General features: G+C 32.1%; 1 protein-coding gene across 1 annotated transcript in view; it reads left to right on the top strand.

The window, feature by feature from the left end:
* Clbn (Nuclear export mediator factor NEMF homolog Clbn) overlaps positions 1-19,827 on the top strand; it is a 29,274-nt gene that overhangs the window by 4,477 nt on the left and 4,970 nt on the right. Inside the window, exons 5-12 of the mRNA XM_072532582.1 lie at positions 1,317-1,694; positions 1,838-2,067; positions 4,520-4,762; positions 7,160-7,294; positions 8,802-9,109; positions 10,907-11,072; positions 15,408-15,568; positions 15,621-15,742. Of these exons, the coding sequence (XP_072388683.1) occupies positions 1,317-1,694; positions 1,838-2,067; positions 4,520-4,762; positions 7,160-7,294; positions 8,802-9,109; positions 10,907-11,072; positions 15,408-15,568; positions 15,621-15,742 (1,743 nt within the window). The remainder of the gene's footprint in view (positions 1-1,316; positions 1,695-1,837; positions 2,068-4,519; positions 4,763-7,159; positions 7,295-8,801; positions 9,110-10,906; positions 11,073-15,407; positions 15,569-15,620; positions 15,743-19,827) is intronic.

Below are 19,827 nucleotides of genomic sequence, written 5' to 3'. Positions count from 1 at the left end.
ATTTTAACTATATAAACTTAGATACATGGTATGGACAATCATACATTATGTGACATATTTATGTTATATCATTCATTATTTTTACTGACATGCTAATTGTAATCAATATAAATTATCTTTTTTATTTCTAAAACATTTTGTTAGTAATGTGCCACCTGTTACAAAAATCTGATAAAAGAACAAATACCTCTTCCTCAGAGTCAATTTTCTGGGGATATTTAAAAATGACTAAAAGAAAAGTTTAGGATGGAATGTGTAATGTGAATGTATAAACCTAGCTTTGTTCCCTCTGTCTATCCTTATATTATATATTTACCCCAGCCGTTGCCTGTCTTGTGTTGTAATAAAGTCGCCATGAAAGGCAACTTAGCATGAAAAGTATCCCTATATTATGTAATCTTTTGTTGGTAATAAATATTTACTTTAAGTTGGTTAGGGCCCTGAATGTAAATAATGAGAGTATGGTTTATTGTGAAGATGATAAACAACTTTATATGAAAAGAAAAAAAGGCAAAACAAAGTAAATAATATAAAATATATCACACATTTCTAAAATAGTAAAACGGGTGGTATATCTGCCCCTGCATGTATATTTTTGCCAATTACTGTTTGCCCGCCACCACTCTTATGTCGTCTACTTTTTCGAGATTGTATGCCCTGTCGCCTTCTTTTTTCGCTTCCATTTATCTTTAAGTTTATTTGACGTTTCGATATTCACTTTGAGAAGTCATTTTAAAAATACAAAACATTAATAAATTAAACAAATTTTGAGTTTATTGTTACACCTAGATACTTAACTCTACTTTTTGAAATATACCTTGATCAGTTTTTATATATTATCTATTTTACACCTTTTTCCTGATATTAACATATACTTCATTTTTTCTTCAGTTACTTGTAGTCCTCTAATTTTCACTTCATCTTCATCAGAATCATCAGTGCGCATTTTAAGCTTTTTGTATCTCCTGCCACTATTATCATGCCATCAGCATACCCTATAATTTGTGTAGAGTTTTGGAAGATCATCTTGTTAATTATAATTTTTTTAATCTCTTTATTTAGTGCTATGTTAAAAAGTATAATAGACAGGCTAACACCTTGTCAAAATTCTACTTCTATATTGATAGTTTTGGTATTTTCCTCGTTTGTTATAGCTTATATATTATAGTATATAACTGAATAATTTATTTTTATTGTTTGTTTTGTAAATTTTATTGAATTTCATAAAATCAGTAACCGTATTTAAATCTAGAGTATGTAGGATGCTATTTATTCAAATATCTTTACTATAGTTTTTAAAATTCGGTACATTGCAGGGTTATATTCTTCAGAAAAAAATTGAGCGTGCTAAGTCAGAAGCGACCCCAAATGGTGAATTTTATGAAAACCAAGAATTTCATCCAATGCTCTTTGAACAGCACAAAGAAATGTCTTTTAAAGAATTTCCAACGTTTAACGAAGCAATAGATGAATTCTTCTCTTCACTGGAAAGTCAAAAAATAGAGCTTAAAGCTGTTCAGCAGGAACGGGAGGCAATGAAAAAGTTGGAAAATGTAAGGAAAGATCACGATCAAAGATTGGTAGCTTTGGAACAAACTCAAGCTGTTGATAAGCAAAAAGCTGAATTGATTACTAGAAATCAAGAATTGGTAGATAAATCCATTACAGCTATACAGACTCTCTTAGCAAATCAGGTATGTTTTATTGAATATTTTTTATATTTTTTGCTTTCAAACTTTAGTGTATCAAATATTTATCATTTATCATATTTACCAAATAGTTATCTTCTGTCCTGGTGACATAATTATTCTTAATTTGTGTCATTATTTGTAATTAGTTATCATGGGAAGATATCACTGATATGGTAAAAGAAGCTGCATCCAAAGGAGATCCAGTAGCAAAGCAAATCAAACAACTGAAACTTGAAATAAACCACATCACTTTACAATTGTGTGATCCTTATGCTGATCCGTTTGAGGGTAATGATTCTGATGTTGAGAATGATGCCTTACCCACAATGGTTGTTGATGTGGATTTAGCATTGTCCGCATTTGCTAATGCAAGAAAGTAAGTTGCCTCTTTTTTACTTTCCTTAAATATCAGAGCCATATACAGGGTTTTTCACATAGATCAAACATTAGACTTATCATAGAAAATAGTCTATTTTTAAAATGAAAATTTGCACTTCCACATCACTGTAACTAATCTACAGATCTAAAATATTTACAGTGTACTATCTATTCTGCTAGTATTTAGATTGTGCATAAAATTTTAAAAAGATTTTGTTGAAAATTAATATGAGTAAGTAATTCAAATATTTTATTATGAAACATCCATCACATTTTATGACTTTATCAAAATCAGAAATTAATTATTTTTGAAATAGTATTAGGGTTCCCTATAAGTAAAGTTAATACTTTTGAATTTCATTGGGGTTTAATTTTGATTGTAAAGTAAGTACATGTGGATTTTTAGGGGAGGTACATCGATATTTGCTTCCAGTGAAATTTTCTCAATAATGCTACCTGCTTAGCCTGCTACCTGCTACCTGCTGTAGCCAAGGCCGACAACCCTGGGCGTTTATTCTCCATAAGAATAGCATTGCCTTAGCCGTACTGCACTCTAAGTGTGAATTTGACTATAGCGAAACTCTGACGCGATACAGTATTGCCATTGTTCCCATTCACAAATCTCGAATTTTTGCGTTTCGTTTGAATCCGCTTCTATATTTTATTAAATAATTATATATATATATATATATATATATATATATATATATATATATATATATATATATATATATATATATATATATATATATATATATATATATATATATATTGTGACGATTAGGGTTTATAGAAAATAATTTATAAGTTATATACTACATAATATTAGATATTTGGTTGTTTTAAATAAGTTATATACTAGAGAATTTAATAAAAATTATTTATGTGAGGGTAATTTTTAATAAATTAGCATATAATAATTGTAAAAAGTTGTATTTTAGTAATTATAATGTGGTAGATATGTTTGAGTGAGCCATGTGACTAGGCAACCAACTATACAAACTCTGTCTCCCAGTGACATTTTAGGAAATTTTTAGGAATATAAAGTGGGGTTATAATAATATATTGTTTGAAATGTGTATTTTATTAAATTAGAATGTTAAGTTACTAATTTAATTATATATTCTGATCTGAAAAGCCTAAATGTAAACAAAATTATTAATAGAAAAGAATGGAATTCTCTGGATCTCCGGAGATGGCCATGTTTGCGAAATGGTTTGTTCCAGAAAATTCAGACAAGTATTTAATAGAACTAAATAGAACATGATTTCTTACCAGATGGTTCTGGAATATCCAAAAAAGATATAAATACCCGTGATTTGGATTCAAGATGGCAGTTTTTAGTCAGAAGTCAGGCCAGTTCATTATGAAAGTTAGTAGAGTGAAGTAAATTGTTCAGAATTTTCAAGAAGTCAGTGAGAAAAGTTTAGTAAGAAATATGAAAGTTAGTTGGAGTCAGTGAATCAGGTACAAATAGTCAAATTGTTTAATATAGTGAGTTAAATGAAGATTAAAAATTATGCATATATTTAATGCACATTTATAATTATACACAAATAATTATTGAAGATTATAAAAGTATATTGGAAGAAATTAAATTATATTATGGTTGGAGATTAGTATAAATCAACTTATAATAATTGGATATTGGTATATTGAAAAGAATAAATATAAATGCTGTTTGCTTATTTGGTTGGTCTTGTATAAATGCTGGTGAAGAAAACTATATCTTAAATTGGTAGAAGCTAATAATTGGGAAAAGTAATTTCACCAAAAACAAGGATAACCTAAGTACGAAGACATTCAGTGGTGATTAGAATCTATATAGTGGAAAACAGTTCATTTAGGCATTCAGTGAAAGAAAGGTACAAAATTTTGTTAATATAATTTAGTTAGTGTTATAACAATTTCAATTTTGAAGATAGTTTGTTTAAATTTAACATTATCTATAGAATTTAATTAGTTTTATAAGAACATCAATTTAAAGATAGTTTATTTTAAATTTACATTGGCTAGGTTAGATATATATGTGTGTTTCATAATAGTTATAATAAAGATAATTTAAAAAAGTACTTACAAGCTAATTCTTTGAGAACCGCGATAAAAACCCTATATATCATATTATTAAAAATACTCATTGCTCATCATTCAAACAAAAAACACATCATAACAATATATATATATATATATATATATATATATATATGTTCGGAAAGATTTCCGCGGTTAGTACAATTAAACTTAGAGCTAAGATTAATATTATTATAAAAATTAATATTAAACTCACCAGTCTTCCGGGTTGAACCGCGTCGATATATATATATATATATATATATATATATATATATATATATATATATATATATAGGAAAGGCAAGTGTAAGATATATTATAAAGTATAGGGTGCGAGATAGTAGCTTTACCATGTAAATTGAAACCGATAATTTTAGGTATTATGATCAGAAACGTTCAGCGGCAAAGAAACAACAGAAGACAATAGAGTCACAAAGCAAAGCTTTAAAATCTGCCGAAAAGAAAACTAAACAAACTCTGAAAGAAGTTCAAACAATAATTAACATTAATAAGGCGCGAAAGACTTACTGGTTTGAAAAGTTCTTCTGGTTCATCAGTTCTGAAAATTATCTCGTTATCGGTGGAAGGGATCAACAACAAAATGAACTTATAGTGAAAAGGTGAGTACTTGTAGTATTTTTTACTCAATTAATAATTTTATATTGTAACGTGCTTAAATAAAACGAGCAGTTCTCAATTATGTAAAACTATTTATTTTTAAAGCTTACAGTACGATATTACCTTATTAACTAAACTCCTAATAACAGCGCTCCTATATATATATATATATATATATATATATATATATATATATATATATATATATATATATATATATATATATATATATCAGTTACATTAATTCTAGAATTATATGGAGTAGTCCACTAGTCCACCGGAACATTCGGTTATGTGTTATCATTGCCCTGAGATGCAACGGTTATATGGTTTTTGTCGTTAGACTGCTCCCCTATTAGATCTGATCGGCTCGATTACCTTTCAGGAAGAAATAACGGTCTACTGTTTGTGACGGACACGATCTCTTCGGGTTAATGCAACACACACTACTTCATACGCCAGTTTCTCGGAAGATCACTTCAAGTATGTTTCTGTCTGTATATGACTTCTTAATCACCATATACAGCAAAGATTCTATGTGTAGCTCCTCAATCATCGTATTCAGTGCATTCCACGTGTCGGCTATTAGTAATACATCATCTGCATATCTAAGATGGTTCAAGTATCTTCCGTTAATAGGGATTTCCTTATTTTCCCAGTCTATTGACTTAAAGATATCTTCTAGGGCAGCTGTAAATAATTTTGGAGATATTGTATCTCCTTTTCTTACTCTTCGGTTGATTTTTACTGGTTTTGTTTCGATTCCATTACTCAACGTCACTATCATTTCAACTTGTTCGTAAATATTATGTATTAATATACTGTAGCTGGAGTCGATCCGGTTGTTGACTAATGCTTCTTCTATTGCCCACAGTTCTACGCTGTCAAAAGCTTTTTCCTAATCTATAAAAGGCAGACATAATGGGAGATTGTATTCGTTAGTCTTTTCTATTAGGATTTTTAAAGCAGATATACTTTTGGTTTACCTTTAGGCAACTTCTTAATTTGGTATATTACATCATTTATTCTCTTTTTAATTTCATATGGACCTTCCCATTGTCTTTGCAGTTTAGGAGACAAGCCTCGACGACATTGTGCATTATAAAGCCAGACAAGATCACCTACTTCAAGCTTTCATTCTTGCATCGAGAATCATATTGATCTTTTATTCTGTCACTGGCTAACTGGATGTGTTGTTGGGTAAGTTCATGAATGTTGTGCATTCTTAATTTCAGGCGGTTGACATAATCTTCGCTTGCAACATGTTCTTCGGAAGGTCTGCAGCCAAACTCTAGGTCGCAGGGCAAATGAACTTCACGACCCAACATCAGGCAGGTTGAGGTTTGGCCATTAGGAATAGATGAATGTGCTGATTCCAATCTCTCTAATGTTCGGATATAACTTTGGACAGATGTTTTCGGTTCATCTCCTCGACCATTCCATCTGATTGAGAATGTAGGGGTGTCGTTCTGGTCTTATTGACGCCAATCATTTTACAAACGTTTTGGAAGACGGTTGACTCGAAGTTTCGCCCTTTTTCAGAGTGGATCTCGAAGGGAACACCAAATCGGCTGAAGAATTCTTTAACCAGTATATATACAACGGTAGCAGCTTCTTGATTAGATATCGCCTAGGCCTTAGTCCATTAAAAAAATAATCCATGGCTACCAGGATATATTTATCTCAATCATCCGTTTCTGGAAATGGACCTGCAATGTCGATTGCTACTCTTTCCATAGAACTACCAATATTATTCTCTTTCATGGGTGCCTTCTTTTTACCAACTGGACCATTACTGGTTGCACAAAATTCACATTTCCGGCACTACAATTTGCACTGCATGGTCGTCTCAAAAGGGCATCAGCATTTAAGTGAACTCTTTCAGCCCTGTGTTCAACCTCGTTATGATATTCTTGTAATCGTTCTAACCATTTTACATGTGACCCTCTGGATTACGGAAATGTAGGCGCCATTTTAGAGCGGCGTGATCTCTTAGAAGAAGGAACTTTCTTGCAATAAATGACGCTATTTTCAATAATTATTTTCCCTGCCTGTCTGAATTAAGCCAAACCCGCGAGATCCTGTGATCAGTTCTTCACCAATCAGAGAAATTTCATAAGACGCAGTTTAATAACGATAAGTGCTTATAATATCCACTTATTAGATTTTTGAGGGGAAGCGCAAAACTCAAGGCAATTTGAAGATAATCATTCGAAAATATGTATGGCGTCTTTTTAAAATCTTTAAGGGACGCATAAAATTTACTGATTTCTGAATTATGTAAGTTAATTTTAAAAAATTAACGGATTTTGAAGCGGTACACCCAACAATCCTATTTGATTTTGAGTTTAGAAAATTTACTTTCCCATGTATGTTGAAATGTCTATTATATATTACAGATATATGAAACCAACAGATGCTTATGTTCACGCTGATATTCATGGTGCCAGTAGCGTTATCATAAAGAATCCAACTGGTAACCCAATACCTCCAAAAACGTTAAATGAAGCGGGAATAATGGCCATATGTTACAGGTAAGAGATGGTTTACATTTTTTATCGTTTTGTTTGATCGTGTTTTTCTTTGTTAAAGTAAATCCCATTCACGCAGAATTTAGAAAATGTAGTTGCACAACAACTAAAAAATAGCCAATGCTGCAGGATTGCTTGCTCGGTTTTCTATAGCAAATATTTGCCGTGGGCTAAGATAACCAGCTCACCCAGAGAGCCTAGGATATGATGCCTGTCGTTGATAAATCTAGTTATCAGTCCAGCCATGACCAGTCCAGCCATGACCCATGACCAGAATAGCCTCTGGCTATTCTTGCCGACCTTTGTAGTCTATGAATGTGCAGCTTGTTTCGTCCATTTTTGTTATATGATTCGCCCTTGTAATTACCTCGTAAGAAGTCGAATGTTCCTTCTATATCGGAATTGCACCCAGTATCAAGTCTTCAGAACAGACTCCACCCTCTGCAGGAGATGGTTCAGTTCCATTTCCATAGAGAATCCTGCTGCATACGCAGACTACTTCTGTTGTATCGGACTTTTAACCAATATCCCAACCCTGATGTGCATTACGAGCAGTTTGTCTAGAGACTTCTCGGCCTCGCGGACTTAATTTAGTAACTTGGAACAGTCCATTTTTTGTATATTCGTTAGCATAGTTTACCCACATGATCCCTGCGCTAAACGTCGTTTTATGGAACTGTAAGAGTTGATTCTGACTTCCGATAGGAGTCTTATCCACTGCTTGTTCCAGTTTGTTGATGGTCACGTCTGCTTGAGCCTGATCTGGTTGAGTATCAGGATAGTGTTTGGGGAATATTGCCATATTAAATACTTTTTTGACATTGCTATAATCTAGTTTCTTATATTCGCCTCTCGCGTTTTTTAATAATTGACTCAGGCGACGTTCCTCTATGAATACCTTCAGGCTTAATATCTGGAGCTGAGACAGAATCCGTAACCTGACTCGCTTCTGTGATCGTTCTCGTTATGTTTTTACTTTATAAACTCAATTTTCACTAATTTCTGAGCCTTCTTCTGAAGGATGTGTTTTTGTTTTTATCTCGCTGTTCATTTTATTCCCACGAGTTGGGACGAATCTATTTCATGTTGAAAATTCATCAGCGCAGTATTTAATATATGGCAATGAAGAGAGTATAGCTGGCAGTGAGTCGGTAAACATTTGAAAGAGTAGCGTCTTTTAACTTCCTGGACTCCCAAATCAATAAGGATATTGCTTGCTTTCATCCCACTGGATTAAAGCAAGGAACAAAGCTTACTATAGGCTACAATATTTAATTGCATCTAGATTCCTGTTTTAGGCTTTCGCGGCCATATTTTCTAAAAGATACAATGTATTTGGGTTTATATTCTGGAGTATGAAATTATATCTTTGTGACGTTTCATCTGCAATTGCGACAGACACTATCGACAATAATATATTGTATAATTTTCTCCCAAACAAATTATAAGTAACTTTTTGTATATTTCATATTAATATATTTGAGTAAATTAAATATACTCCTTGTTTTAGTGTTGCCTGGGAAGCAAAAGTAGTTACAAATGCATACTGGGTGTGGGGCGATCAAGTAAGCAAGACCGCACCAACTGGTGAATACCTAACCACTGGTAGTTTCATGATCAGAGGCAAAAAGAACTTTTTACCACCTGCTCATCTTATTCTTGGATTGAGTTTTCTGTTTCGCTTAGAAGATGGAAGCATCGAAAGACACAAAGGAGAGAGGAAAGTGCTTACTGCAAATGAAGAGGATGCACTCAGTGTAGCAGATAGTGAGATGAGCAAAGATGAAGTCGAGGTTGAAATATTAGATGAAAGTGATGGTACGTATTTATTTATCTGCTTATCGCATGAAGCGATTTTCTTGACCAGTGTAAGATGGTATAATTTGAGGGTTCCAGATTTTAGAATAATTGTTATCTTGAATAAATATAAGATATATAATAAGCCAACTGGCTGCAATATGACTAGTGTATGGCAGACGGCTTCTACGAAAAAGGCCGTGTTATACTATGCTTAAAAAGAAACAAAAATACTAAGACGTGCAAGTTTAAAATAATCATTGTTTAACTTGTAATTTTTTTTTGTGAAAGAGTGCGTGAAAAGGGGAGAAGTGTGAGAGATATATATTCAGAATGACTTGTTATCGTGTACAGTACATCTAGGACTTTCTTTGTACAAAGCTTTGTTGACATGAATCGTTGTATTGCAAAATAACGACTGTATAAAGAGTTGAATTTTTTAAATTTCTAAATTTTAAATGCTTATTTAATTATGTTCAGGTAATTTCTTCTTAGAGTGCCGTCTCCCTACGAAGGTTGGCAATCATAATGGCTATTTTTATTTTTGAGCTTGCTGCATTGATACCAATCACGTAGATTCTTCAACCATGAGTTCTGCCTTCGGCCAACAGATCTTCTTCCTTAAATCTTTCCCTGTATGATGAGTCTCAAAATTTCATATTTTGGTCCCCTCGTCACGTGGCCTAGGTATGTATGCTAACTCTTTGGGCGGCCTCAGGAATGTTTTAAAATTATAAACAACGTTTTGGCTTATAAACAAATAGAATATCTCGGGAACTATTAGCTTATTAGCTTAAATTAAATCCAGAAAAGGGCATTGAAAAGTACTCAGCAAGATGCTTCTTTTAAAAGAAAAAAGTTGAATTTCAAGAAATGGTTCCTTAATTACAACCGGTCAAAGTTAACCGGAATTTGCGACGAAGTTATAAACAATATCATGATAATCTTTGAACCATTACCTCTTTCTTTCGGAGCTCTTTCTTAAAAAAAAAAGTTTCATATCTTCAAGATATTTATAACATATATTATAATAATAAAAACCATCGGTATTGCGCTTGAAAGTACAAAACCGTTATACGTAAAAAAATATATTTTCTCTGCTTCTATTGGAGCAATTTTTCTTCATTTTTTAATCCGATGTAACTCGATGGAGACGCCTAAAAACGCATTACCAAATCCCAAATAAACAAATTTATTTATGGTATAAATAAACTAATTTATTTACACTTCAGTCGTCAGAGACGAAAATGCCACTGAACCTCTAAAAATCATTCGAACAAGCTGAATTTTGCTCAGAATCTTATTTTTGGGACCCAAAAAAACATGCAAAAAAGTTTACTACTCCTACCCCAGCTTCCCCCTAAAACCACCCCTCACCGTATTACCAATTTAAATTTCACGAATTAATGGAAAAGTGATAAATTTTAATGATCTCATGAGAGTCATAAAAAATGGCAAAAATTACGCAACGTTTATTTATTTAACACTTTTATAGAAACTGACTTTAATTGTGGCAAAATGCTGCATACACTCTTCACCTTTAAAATCTTTTTTGATTTTTGTCGATAGAACACTTGTCAAAAGATATCGAATTTTTACCGTCGAATTGATACAACTTTTATTTAAAAAATTGATTTTGAGCGCGTAACTGACATTCAAAATCACCGGTCGGTCAAATCTTTTAGTGCGCACAGTATGTTCACGTCTATTCGTATTCTGATTCTAGTGTACATATTGTTTTATCAATTTTGGTCATTTACCTCAAAATTAAGATTATTTCAAATAATGTATTTTTAAAATCACTTTTTTTTATCGTAGAAGATGAATTGCTTAGAGATTCAAAGCAGGAAGAGATTCAGATATCAGCAGAATCAAAAGAAATAGATGTTGAAAAATCCGAAAAGGTTTCGTCCGATTCAGAGGACGAAGAAAGCTCTATATTTCCCGATACGCAGATAAAAATTCAACATTCTTCGGGAAACAAGTAAGCAGGTTAAAGTATATTTATTTATATATTTATAAATTTGAATGTGTTTGTAACGATTTTGTTTCTTCATTTATTGTGCTGTCATATCAGTTTCTCAGAGCATCTCCATTCATTTGCACTGTTCTCTTTCAACAATAAATAACGAAGTCATTTTTCCTCTATATCTACAATTTGCATGTGGTTTCTCTCATAAACGCGTCAAGGCATCTACCCAGTCGCTCTGATGAGTCCTGATAGGACGAAATACGTTTAAGCGAATTGTAGAGGTACTTTGTTGAATTCAAATCTTAACCGTCTTTTCTATATCTTTATTTACTCGTTTTTTGATTTTAAGAAACCAGTTCACGAAAGATTCTTGTCTAGATAAATCAATATGTTGTGGAATGCAATTTTAGATTCCCAATTTCGGTCTAATTCACCGTCTGTTCGCCGTGAAAATCGTAGAAGGCACAGATTTAGTAAAAAATCTTAAGTTAGATTTCTAATACCTAGAAACCTTAGGATTTCTACTTTTTGAAGTATAAAACGATTAGCATTATACTCTTAGTTTATGTCCACGTTTTTGTCCACTTTTAACACTGTTGTCTTTTCAGGAAATTGTTTTATTTCCCCTTGAATAACTCCACGTTAAAAAAGGCCTCTGGGTTGTACACTATTACGATTTTCTGTATGTTTACGAATGAACTTGGCTCTTAAAGCAGCAATACTGGTGGGCTCAATTAATGCTCTGCGATTATTGTCCTTTTTGTATTTAAATCCCTATTATTTATACTTTGCAGAGTAACATGTTTCTCTAAAAAAAAACAGATAAGTATAGAATAATTCGCACTTTTCTAACTCGGTCAAAGTAAAGAAAATAAATTCTAATTCTTTTGGAATCATAACCCTGGATGGGTCTTTGCCTGTCTGTAACCTGTAAACTGTAAATTATTTCAAATTAAAAAACTTTTTACGACATACATTTATTTACAAAGTATTGATTAAAAAGTACCTTCTGGTTTATTATCAAATTTAGATGGAAAAAATGGTACTTATGTACTTTGTTGGTACAACCTTCAGATAGGGCTGTTGTCTTGTTTTTGGGCGAGGTCTACTTTTGCCTGGCTTTTAAAGAATATGATTATTATTTTCTTTCCTTTTTATAATTGTAGATATTGTCTGTCGTGGTTTTAATGCAGCAGTCAATCTTTTAAATAAAGAATTGTTCAATGATATGTATTGTGATAAACGAACATACATTTCAATATGTTATTTGTTGAACAGATGAAAAAGGCTACAAAGGCATTGCATTCATTTTTTATAATTCCAAATACCCTTCAAAACCCTTCAAAAATATTTCATATCACTCCGTTGACGTGGTTTTAGCCATATTTAAATAACTAAATGTCAATTTAGACGTTAAAATAAATACACTGTAGTGCAATATTAAACGGACACTCAGATTTTTCCTAAAAACTGGCATTTAAAAATGTTTAAGATGTTCCCCATTGAGTATTTAATAATATACAAAAGTTAAAAGTCAAATTTATTACAACCCAAAAATGTTATACAGAAAAAATAATAAACAATTCAAAAAATTTAAAAATCTGCGGAGAAACAAAAATTAGCATTTTTTAAATATAAACATTTTTTATGGAAAACGATATTTAGTAGAGTGTAGATATTTAGAAGAGTTTCGTATTTAGTAGACATCCACGAGCAAAATTACGGACTCATCCGATCAGGCATACTTCGGATTAAAGCAGCAAAGTCTGGTTGAGGGATTTGAAGCCATTCGTCACGAACTGCTTTCTTCAAATCATTCATGGTTTTAAACTCACCATGGTTATGTCGAATACGTTGTCCTAGAATATCTATCTGCACTCCTTGGGGGCCATGGTAATAAACGAATCCCAAATTCATCCAAGTAATCCCTTGTTATTCTTGGGTTGTGCGGACAAGCATTATCTTGCATCTTCCAAACATTGCTGAATACACCGTTGAGCATTCAAATTGCCCCCTTGAATTGTAACAAGTTCTATATGATCCTCTAGGAAAATACCTGCCCACACCATTATACCACCTCCACCAAATTGAACTCTCGAAGTAAAACAACATTGCTGATAACGTTCACTACTTCTTCTCCATATCCTAGGCCGCCCATCTGATGAGTATCTGTTAAATCTTGATTCATCTGTGAAAAGCACAGCACTCCAATCGTCAACACTCCAATTAAGATGTTCACGAGCGAAGTGTAAACGTTCCCTCCGATGATTTACTGTTATAGGAGTTCCCGTAACAGGTATTCTGGACCTTAATCCATATTCATTTAAGCGAACAAGTACTGGTGCTGATAATGTACGATCGTGTAAGGCTTGTAACCTAAGAAAGCGATCTTAAACTTGATTTGTGGTTCTTTGTCTTCCTTGACCTGGCCTTCTGATGTATTGTCGTGTTTCCTGAAATCTTTGTATTGCATCAAACACTCTACTTTGAGAAATTCCTAAAGCATTTGCGATGTAACGAATGCTCCGCCCATTATCCTGCAAGGCAACAGCTTGTACTGCTTCTTCTTGTGTCATTTTTAATGCAAGTTTTAAACAGTAGACAATACAAAAACCTAAAGCCGACCTTATAATCAAGTACAGTACCGCAATAAACTTAAATTAATACTAAGCCACTATTTCACATTAATAACAAAACGTACGTGTAAAAGTATTGTTCTGTAAAACATCTAAACAGGTTTAAACAAGAAAAAAACGTTATCGCTAATGAGGCATAAAATACAATTCAAACAAATTAAACAAGTTTTGATCTAAACACCAACAAAAAAACAACAAAATCCGAGTGTCCGGTTAATTTTGCACCCCAGTATATTATATTATTCGTCAGTAGCTAATATAAATTCTTTACCTAATAAATCGAATACGAAGGTAACGTTTAGTCGGTGTAACAACTGTTTGTTAAAAAATATGTATAAGTACGAAAAAGGATTGAATATTTAAATGACACAAAAATAATTTATAAATTCATTACAAACGCTGTCAAAACAGAACTTACAATTGCCAGTAGGTTAATCAATCACCGATCATCGTCCTACGGCTGTCTTTGTTCGATATATGCTGTTGCGTATGAATAAGGGGCGATTAAAAGTTGTTCGTTTTAGTTTATGTGATTAGAAAAGAGATGTACTATAAAAAATAGTTCGTGAATAATGTCATACTTGTGCAAAGGTCTACCAGATGGACTGTATTTAAAAAGTTATAACGTAATGTCAATGAAAATCGTGATAAGTTCAACGCTCTATTCGCTCCGTGCGTGACTGACGCGACACCTACCGCCTTCATCTGACAGTTTTGGACCTACCAATTTTCAGGTTAAACATATGACATATGTTTGACATTGTTAAATACAGGCGAAATTGACAATTATTAATAATTAACTTTTTAATTATATTTTATCAGTTTATGTACAAAATAAATGTAGTATTAAAATCTGGGTTTCTCAAAATTCTTCATAATATATCTTTTTAACCCCAAACGGAATAAAGGGAAAAATCTAGTACTGGCAAATCAAGTTTTTAACGTGAAAGAGCATGTAATTAAAAGCAGTAATAGTAAAAGTTATGATATAAAAGCTAAAGTCATCAGGCACTCTGCTGTTAGCTTAAAGCCTTATAAAATATCATTTAAGGTAAATTATTTAAATATTTCCTATTTCAATTGTATAAAAATGAGGTTATCTGATATTTACTTTTTCATATTAATAGCACGAATCCATCTTTTTCTTTTCTCCAATTTATATGTAATCTTTGGGAACCTATAAAAACTACACTTACTATTTTTGCTATTATTAGCACAATTAAATACGCAACATGTATTTGCCCACATTTTTGATAAAATTTATGCGTAAAAAGATTCCAATTTTGTCATATTTCGCCGCTACGCACGCTGGCATCGTTTCAAGGTACCCCTACCATGGTCACGCACGGAGCGAATATATAATTGAAAAGTGGTACAAAAGCCACGACCTGTTGTAGTCATAGTTTTTAATAATTGTCACATAAATAAAAATATGATTGATACGGGCAGTCAAAACACAAATTCGTTATTTGTTCAGTATTTTTAATTGCTTCATCGTGTATTTTATATCACCATCATCAACTAAAGTCATTGTAATTTAATTCAAGTATCTCCTATGACTATATTTAATAGTATTGGAGATATTTTAAATTGTAACGAAAAACGCGATATTTGCTCAATATGCTGCATGTACATATGTTCTTCGTAGGTTAATATCGGTTATACTATAATTTCTCAAATATTGAAGATATTATTTATGTTTTATTTTTAGGAATCTGATCACACAGACATCGAGAAATATGGAGGAAGAACCAAACGAGGAGAATATTGTGTACTTGGGTGATAACAAACCAGTTGTGATAAAACAAAACCAAACGAGAAGTAGAGGTAGTAGCGAATCAAAAAATAAGAAACCGCAAAAAGAGGAAAAAGGTAAGTTGTAAGAAAAATAAAGTGAACTATAATGTGGATAAGCAAGTTTTAGTTGACACGAAAGCAGATAATAAACAAGTTAAGAGGGGTCAGAAGGGAAAATTAAAGAAAATCAAAGAAAAATATAAAGACCAAGACGACGAAGAACGAAAGCTGCGAATGGAAATTTTGCAGGTAATGATTTTTTATTTATTGTGACTATTAGTAATTCGATAATGACAAATAATGCCTTATGTTTTTTTATGACATATAATAATTTTAAAATTAAACATGACAGCTTTGGAAATAATACCAACAATTTTTAACTATCATTTGCACATACTAAACCAAAGTTAAATTGTTTATTGGTTTTATTGAAACTATTTTAATTACGTGTATAAGTAATACTAATTAAAGTAGTTCCAAAATTATTGTTAGCATTATTTTGGGACTTTCTAAGCAGTTGGTTGTACTGTGACAACGTAGAAATAGCATTGATGATTGCATAGCTTGAACATAAAAAGAAATAATGTATACGACTATTTTATACGTATAGATTTTAAGAAAAAAAAAATGTAATGTACAATTCATAAATGAATGGACACAAAATAGAAAAAAATAATGGAATTACCTTATAAGCAGAATGGAAGAGACCGGTGTCATCAAAATAGCAAGAGATAAGTCACCAATCGGCAGAAGTATCGGACGACCGCGAAAAAGATGGAGTGAAAACTAGTGATGAGAAGGTCACGAACGGTCCGTTCACAAAGATCTGATCTTTTCGAAGACCCGTGATTGATACAATCACATTCTGTGACCCTATCGTTCGAATGACCCTATGAATCATGCCTATAACTGACGCTGTCTAGTGTATACGAAACGAACTGTGTGATCGCGACACGTTGCTAGGTCAAATTAATGCATGAACCGCGAACCGCAAAGGTTCGTTCAAACCCTGATTTCAATTTCAGAAATTATATACATTCGAATTGTCGAGTCAATAGTCCCGTAATAGTTCTGTTTATAAATTTGTAGAAAATAAAATCCATTTTAATTGTTGCATTATCATTCATTCATGAACATAACAATATGGAATTTGTAATTTTACTTAACTTTTTCAAGCATTTTTTTTTATATTTTAATGATTTCTGAAGATGATTTGAGAAATAAAAATCTTAATTTCAGCCTTAAACTATATTTCATTCTTAAATTTATAGTAACAATATCGAATTCTACACGTAAACAACAATATAATTAAAGTCGTTCTAATGAACGAATCTCTATGAACGGGTCCTGCATTATCATTAATTCATATACTCTCAGAAAGATTCACAAATATATCAATATTAAACTCAACACACTTGACCTTTACACAACAAATTTAATTAGTCGTTCATATGAACGGATCTTTATGAACGGATCATTTTAATGAATGACCTGGAAGACCCGGGTCACCGAAACGAACCAGGTCTTCCCATCACTAGTGACAACCTTCCATAGAGATATTAATCCGCCTATGAACAAGCAGAATTGCTTATAAAGAGGAAGAGGAAGAAGATTTTAAGGCAGTGAATGAGAGAATATGTAAACTAAGAATAAAACAAAATTCTTTAACCTCTCAATCTTTAACATACAATGCCCAACAGAAGAACATAACATAGAAATAAAAGAAGAAATCTACGAACAGCTACAAGAAGTATATATTATGAACAGCTCACCTAGAAATGATATCAAGATCGTACATAACATACTTCTTCACTGAACTGACAACGCTTTAACACATAAACTAGTTAATAGGATGTAATATTACTGGTCTCTCCTCCCACTTGGACTTGGACTACTTCTGCGGCAAATCAAGCATGTTTTAATGGATACGTTCGGCGTAAAATCCCACAAAATGAAATTTTGGACATAGAATAGTTCTGCTCTCAAGGGACGATATGACAGCTCACCTAGAAATGATATCAAGATCGTACTAACAGAAATTGTGGCGAAAAATTGACAAAAGTAGATAATAAAAAGCGTATCGTCCACCAATACTTAACGAAGACCACGTTGCTCAGTTTGGGGGCTTTATTGGGGTGGGTAAGGATATAGATGGTCGAAAAGTGTAGACCAAAGATAGATAAGTAAATGATAGATAATAATTAGGTAACAAAATGTAACAGTTTGACAAAGAAAAACAAGAAACTCGGAATACAGTTAAACTGCAAAACAAAATGGGCGCCAATGAGTTTAACTTGAAACTCATAAAGGAACACAAGATTAAATAAATTAAACAAACATTTATCCCAAATATATCAAGGAAACATGTTAAAAAACATATCAGCAAATTATCAAAAATCATGGAAATCCACATATTTACCCATAAGCTGTAAAAAAATATATAACATATTCAATAACATTTTTTAAAAGATTGATTATACTCGAAAAATTGATTATTAATACTCCAGAAAGAAATTTATGAACAAATACATATTAATTAAAAAAAAAACAGATGGTGACACATGTTCTCATCAATAATCTTACACTTAAAACATATTGCAGTATTTAAATAATTTAAATAAACTCAATACGCAAATTACTTTAATTAAAACTTTAATATGTCAACATAAAAAAAATGATAATTAAATGAATATTTTACTCCAACCTGAAAGAATCCCATTGGCCATTGTTTCGCAGCGGTTGTTACTGTCACTAAATATTCTGATTGCTGTAAATTTTAAAAAGCTGAGTAAGTGAAATTGCTGCGGCATAACAATTTTACTAATCTTAAAATGCGAGATATGCTCTGTTTTTATGTATAAGAAAATTATTCCTGTCTTGCTGCTACACGAAGATATCGAGAAATGTATCCAGACAAATTTTAACCGAATCGCCAAGCTTTCAGTAATATTTTTAGGCTAAATTTACACGCGGAGGAGTATGTAACTGGAGAAACAGTCACAATTGGGATATTAAAAATCCCCATCTATTTTCAGAATCACATTTTCAACATGAATTTAAGATGAATATATTATGATGCGGTATATTTAGAGATAGTTTATTAGGTTCTTATGAATTACGAGCAAATTTGAATGGTAACTCGTATTTAGAGTTTCTACAAACTACCCTTTTCGACGATGTAGGGGAATTGCCACTTAATCGAAGACGAGATGTGTGGTTCATGCAGGATGGCTCATTGCTCTTTAATAGTACAGAACTATCTAGATCAGCAATTTCTTATAATTGGATTGTTGGTAGAGTTAGTGAAATTTCGTGGCCGCCTAGAACACCCGAATATAATCCCTTAGCTTTTTATTTCTGGGGGCATATGAAATCACTGGTATACTCACAAGAATTAAATAATCTCAAGCGTTATGGCAGCAAATAGTAAATTCCGCTTATTATATTGCCAATCAGCCAAACATATAATTTAAAGAAAGAATTGATAAGCTTATTGAGGTGAATCGGCGTCACATTCAACATTTGTTATAAAAGGTTTATTTCAAATGTTTATATTATAACAAATTATAACAAAATGGTTCTCTATAGAACCACAATTTGTTATTAAATGTTGAATTCATCAATTCGTTTCAAGAAATTTCACAAATACAATTATGTTTTTTTGTTAGTAGCGATTAAAATTTCATTTGAGTAATAAATGCAATCCTATGACCCAAAACACCGACATAATTATTAGATTAATGAAAATATCTGTGCCGCTTCATTTTTAACTTCAAATATTTCAAAAAATAATAACTTTATCGTTACGAATGAAGAGTATAGTATTTACATAGAAAGTATTGGAGAATCTAAAAATTGCCCAAAAATAGCAATTCCGCCAGTGACGTAGAATTTTGGAAGGGTCAACTTTTCTCTTTCATCTGCTATACGCCTCTGGTAGTAGCAAGAAAGTTTATTTAACATAATTTAGTAGGGTGTACAGTACCTATACTTCCTGCCAAGTATGACGAGGATATGTCAAATAGTTTATAAATTTTTAAATAAAACATCCTGTAACTCACTAGGAGCCATATTTTAGTTATGTGATTTGGGTTAAATCTTAATATTTTGAGCACAGCTAAAATATTTCCAATTATTAATAAAACGCCCTGTGTAAGTTACGTGGCGAGTCTAGTAGGACAAATACATATATCATAAACAAGATTTGTAATGGTGAAAAGATCCCTAACTACTGAGAAAACGGGATTTTATGACCAATCTATAAAAAGGTAATGAACTGAAATGTGAAAAGTATCGCAACATAACCCGCTTGTTCACTGCGTACAAAGTTTTTA

This window comes from Diabrotica undecimpunctata, chromosome 5 (assembly GCF_040954645.1).
Source record: "Diabrotica undecimpunctata isolate CICGRU chromosome 5, icDiaUnde3, whole genome shotgun sequence".
Taxonomy (NCBI): domain Eukaryota; kingdom Metazoa; phylum Arthropoda; class Insecta; order Coleoptera; family Chrysomelidae; genus Diabrotica; species Diabrotica undecimpunctata.
The sequence above is the reverse complement of the archived record's forward strand: the minus strand, read 5'-3'. Positions and strand labels throughout refer to the sequence as shown.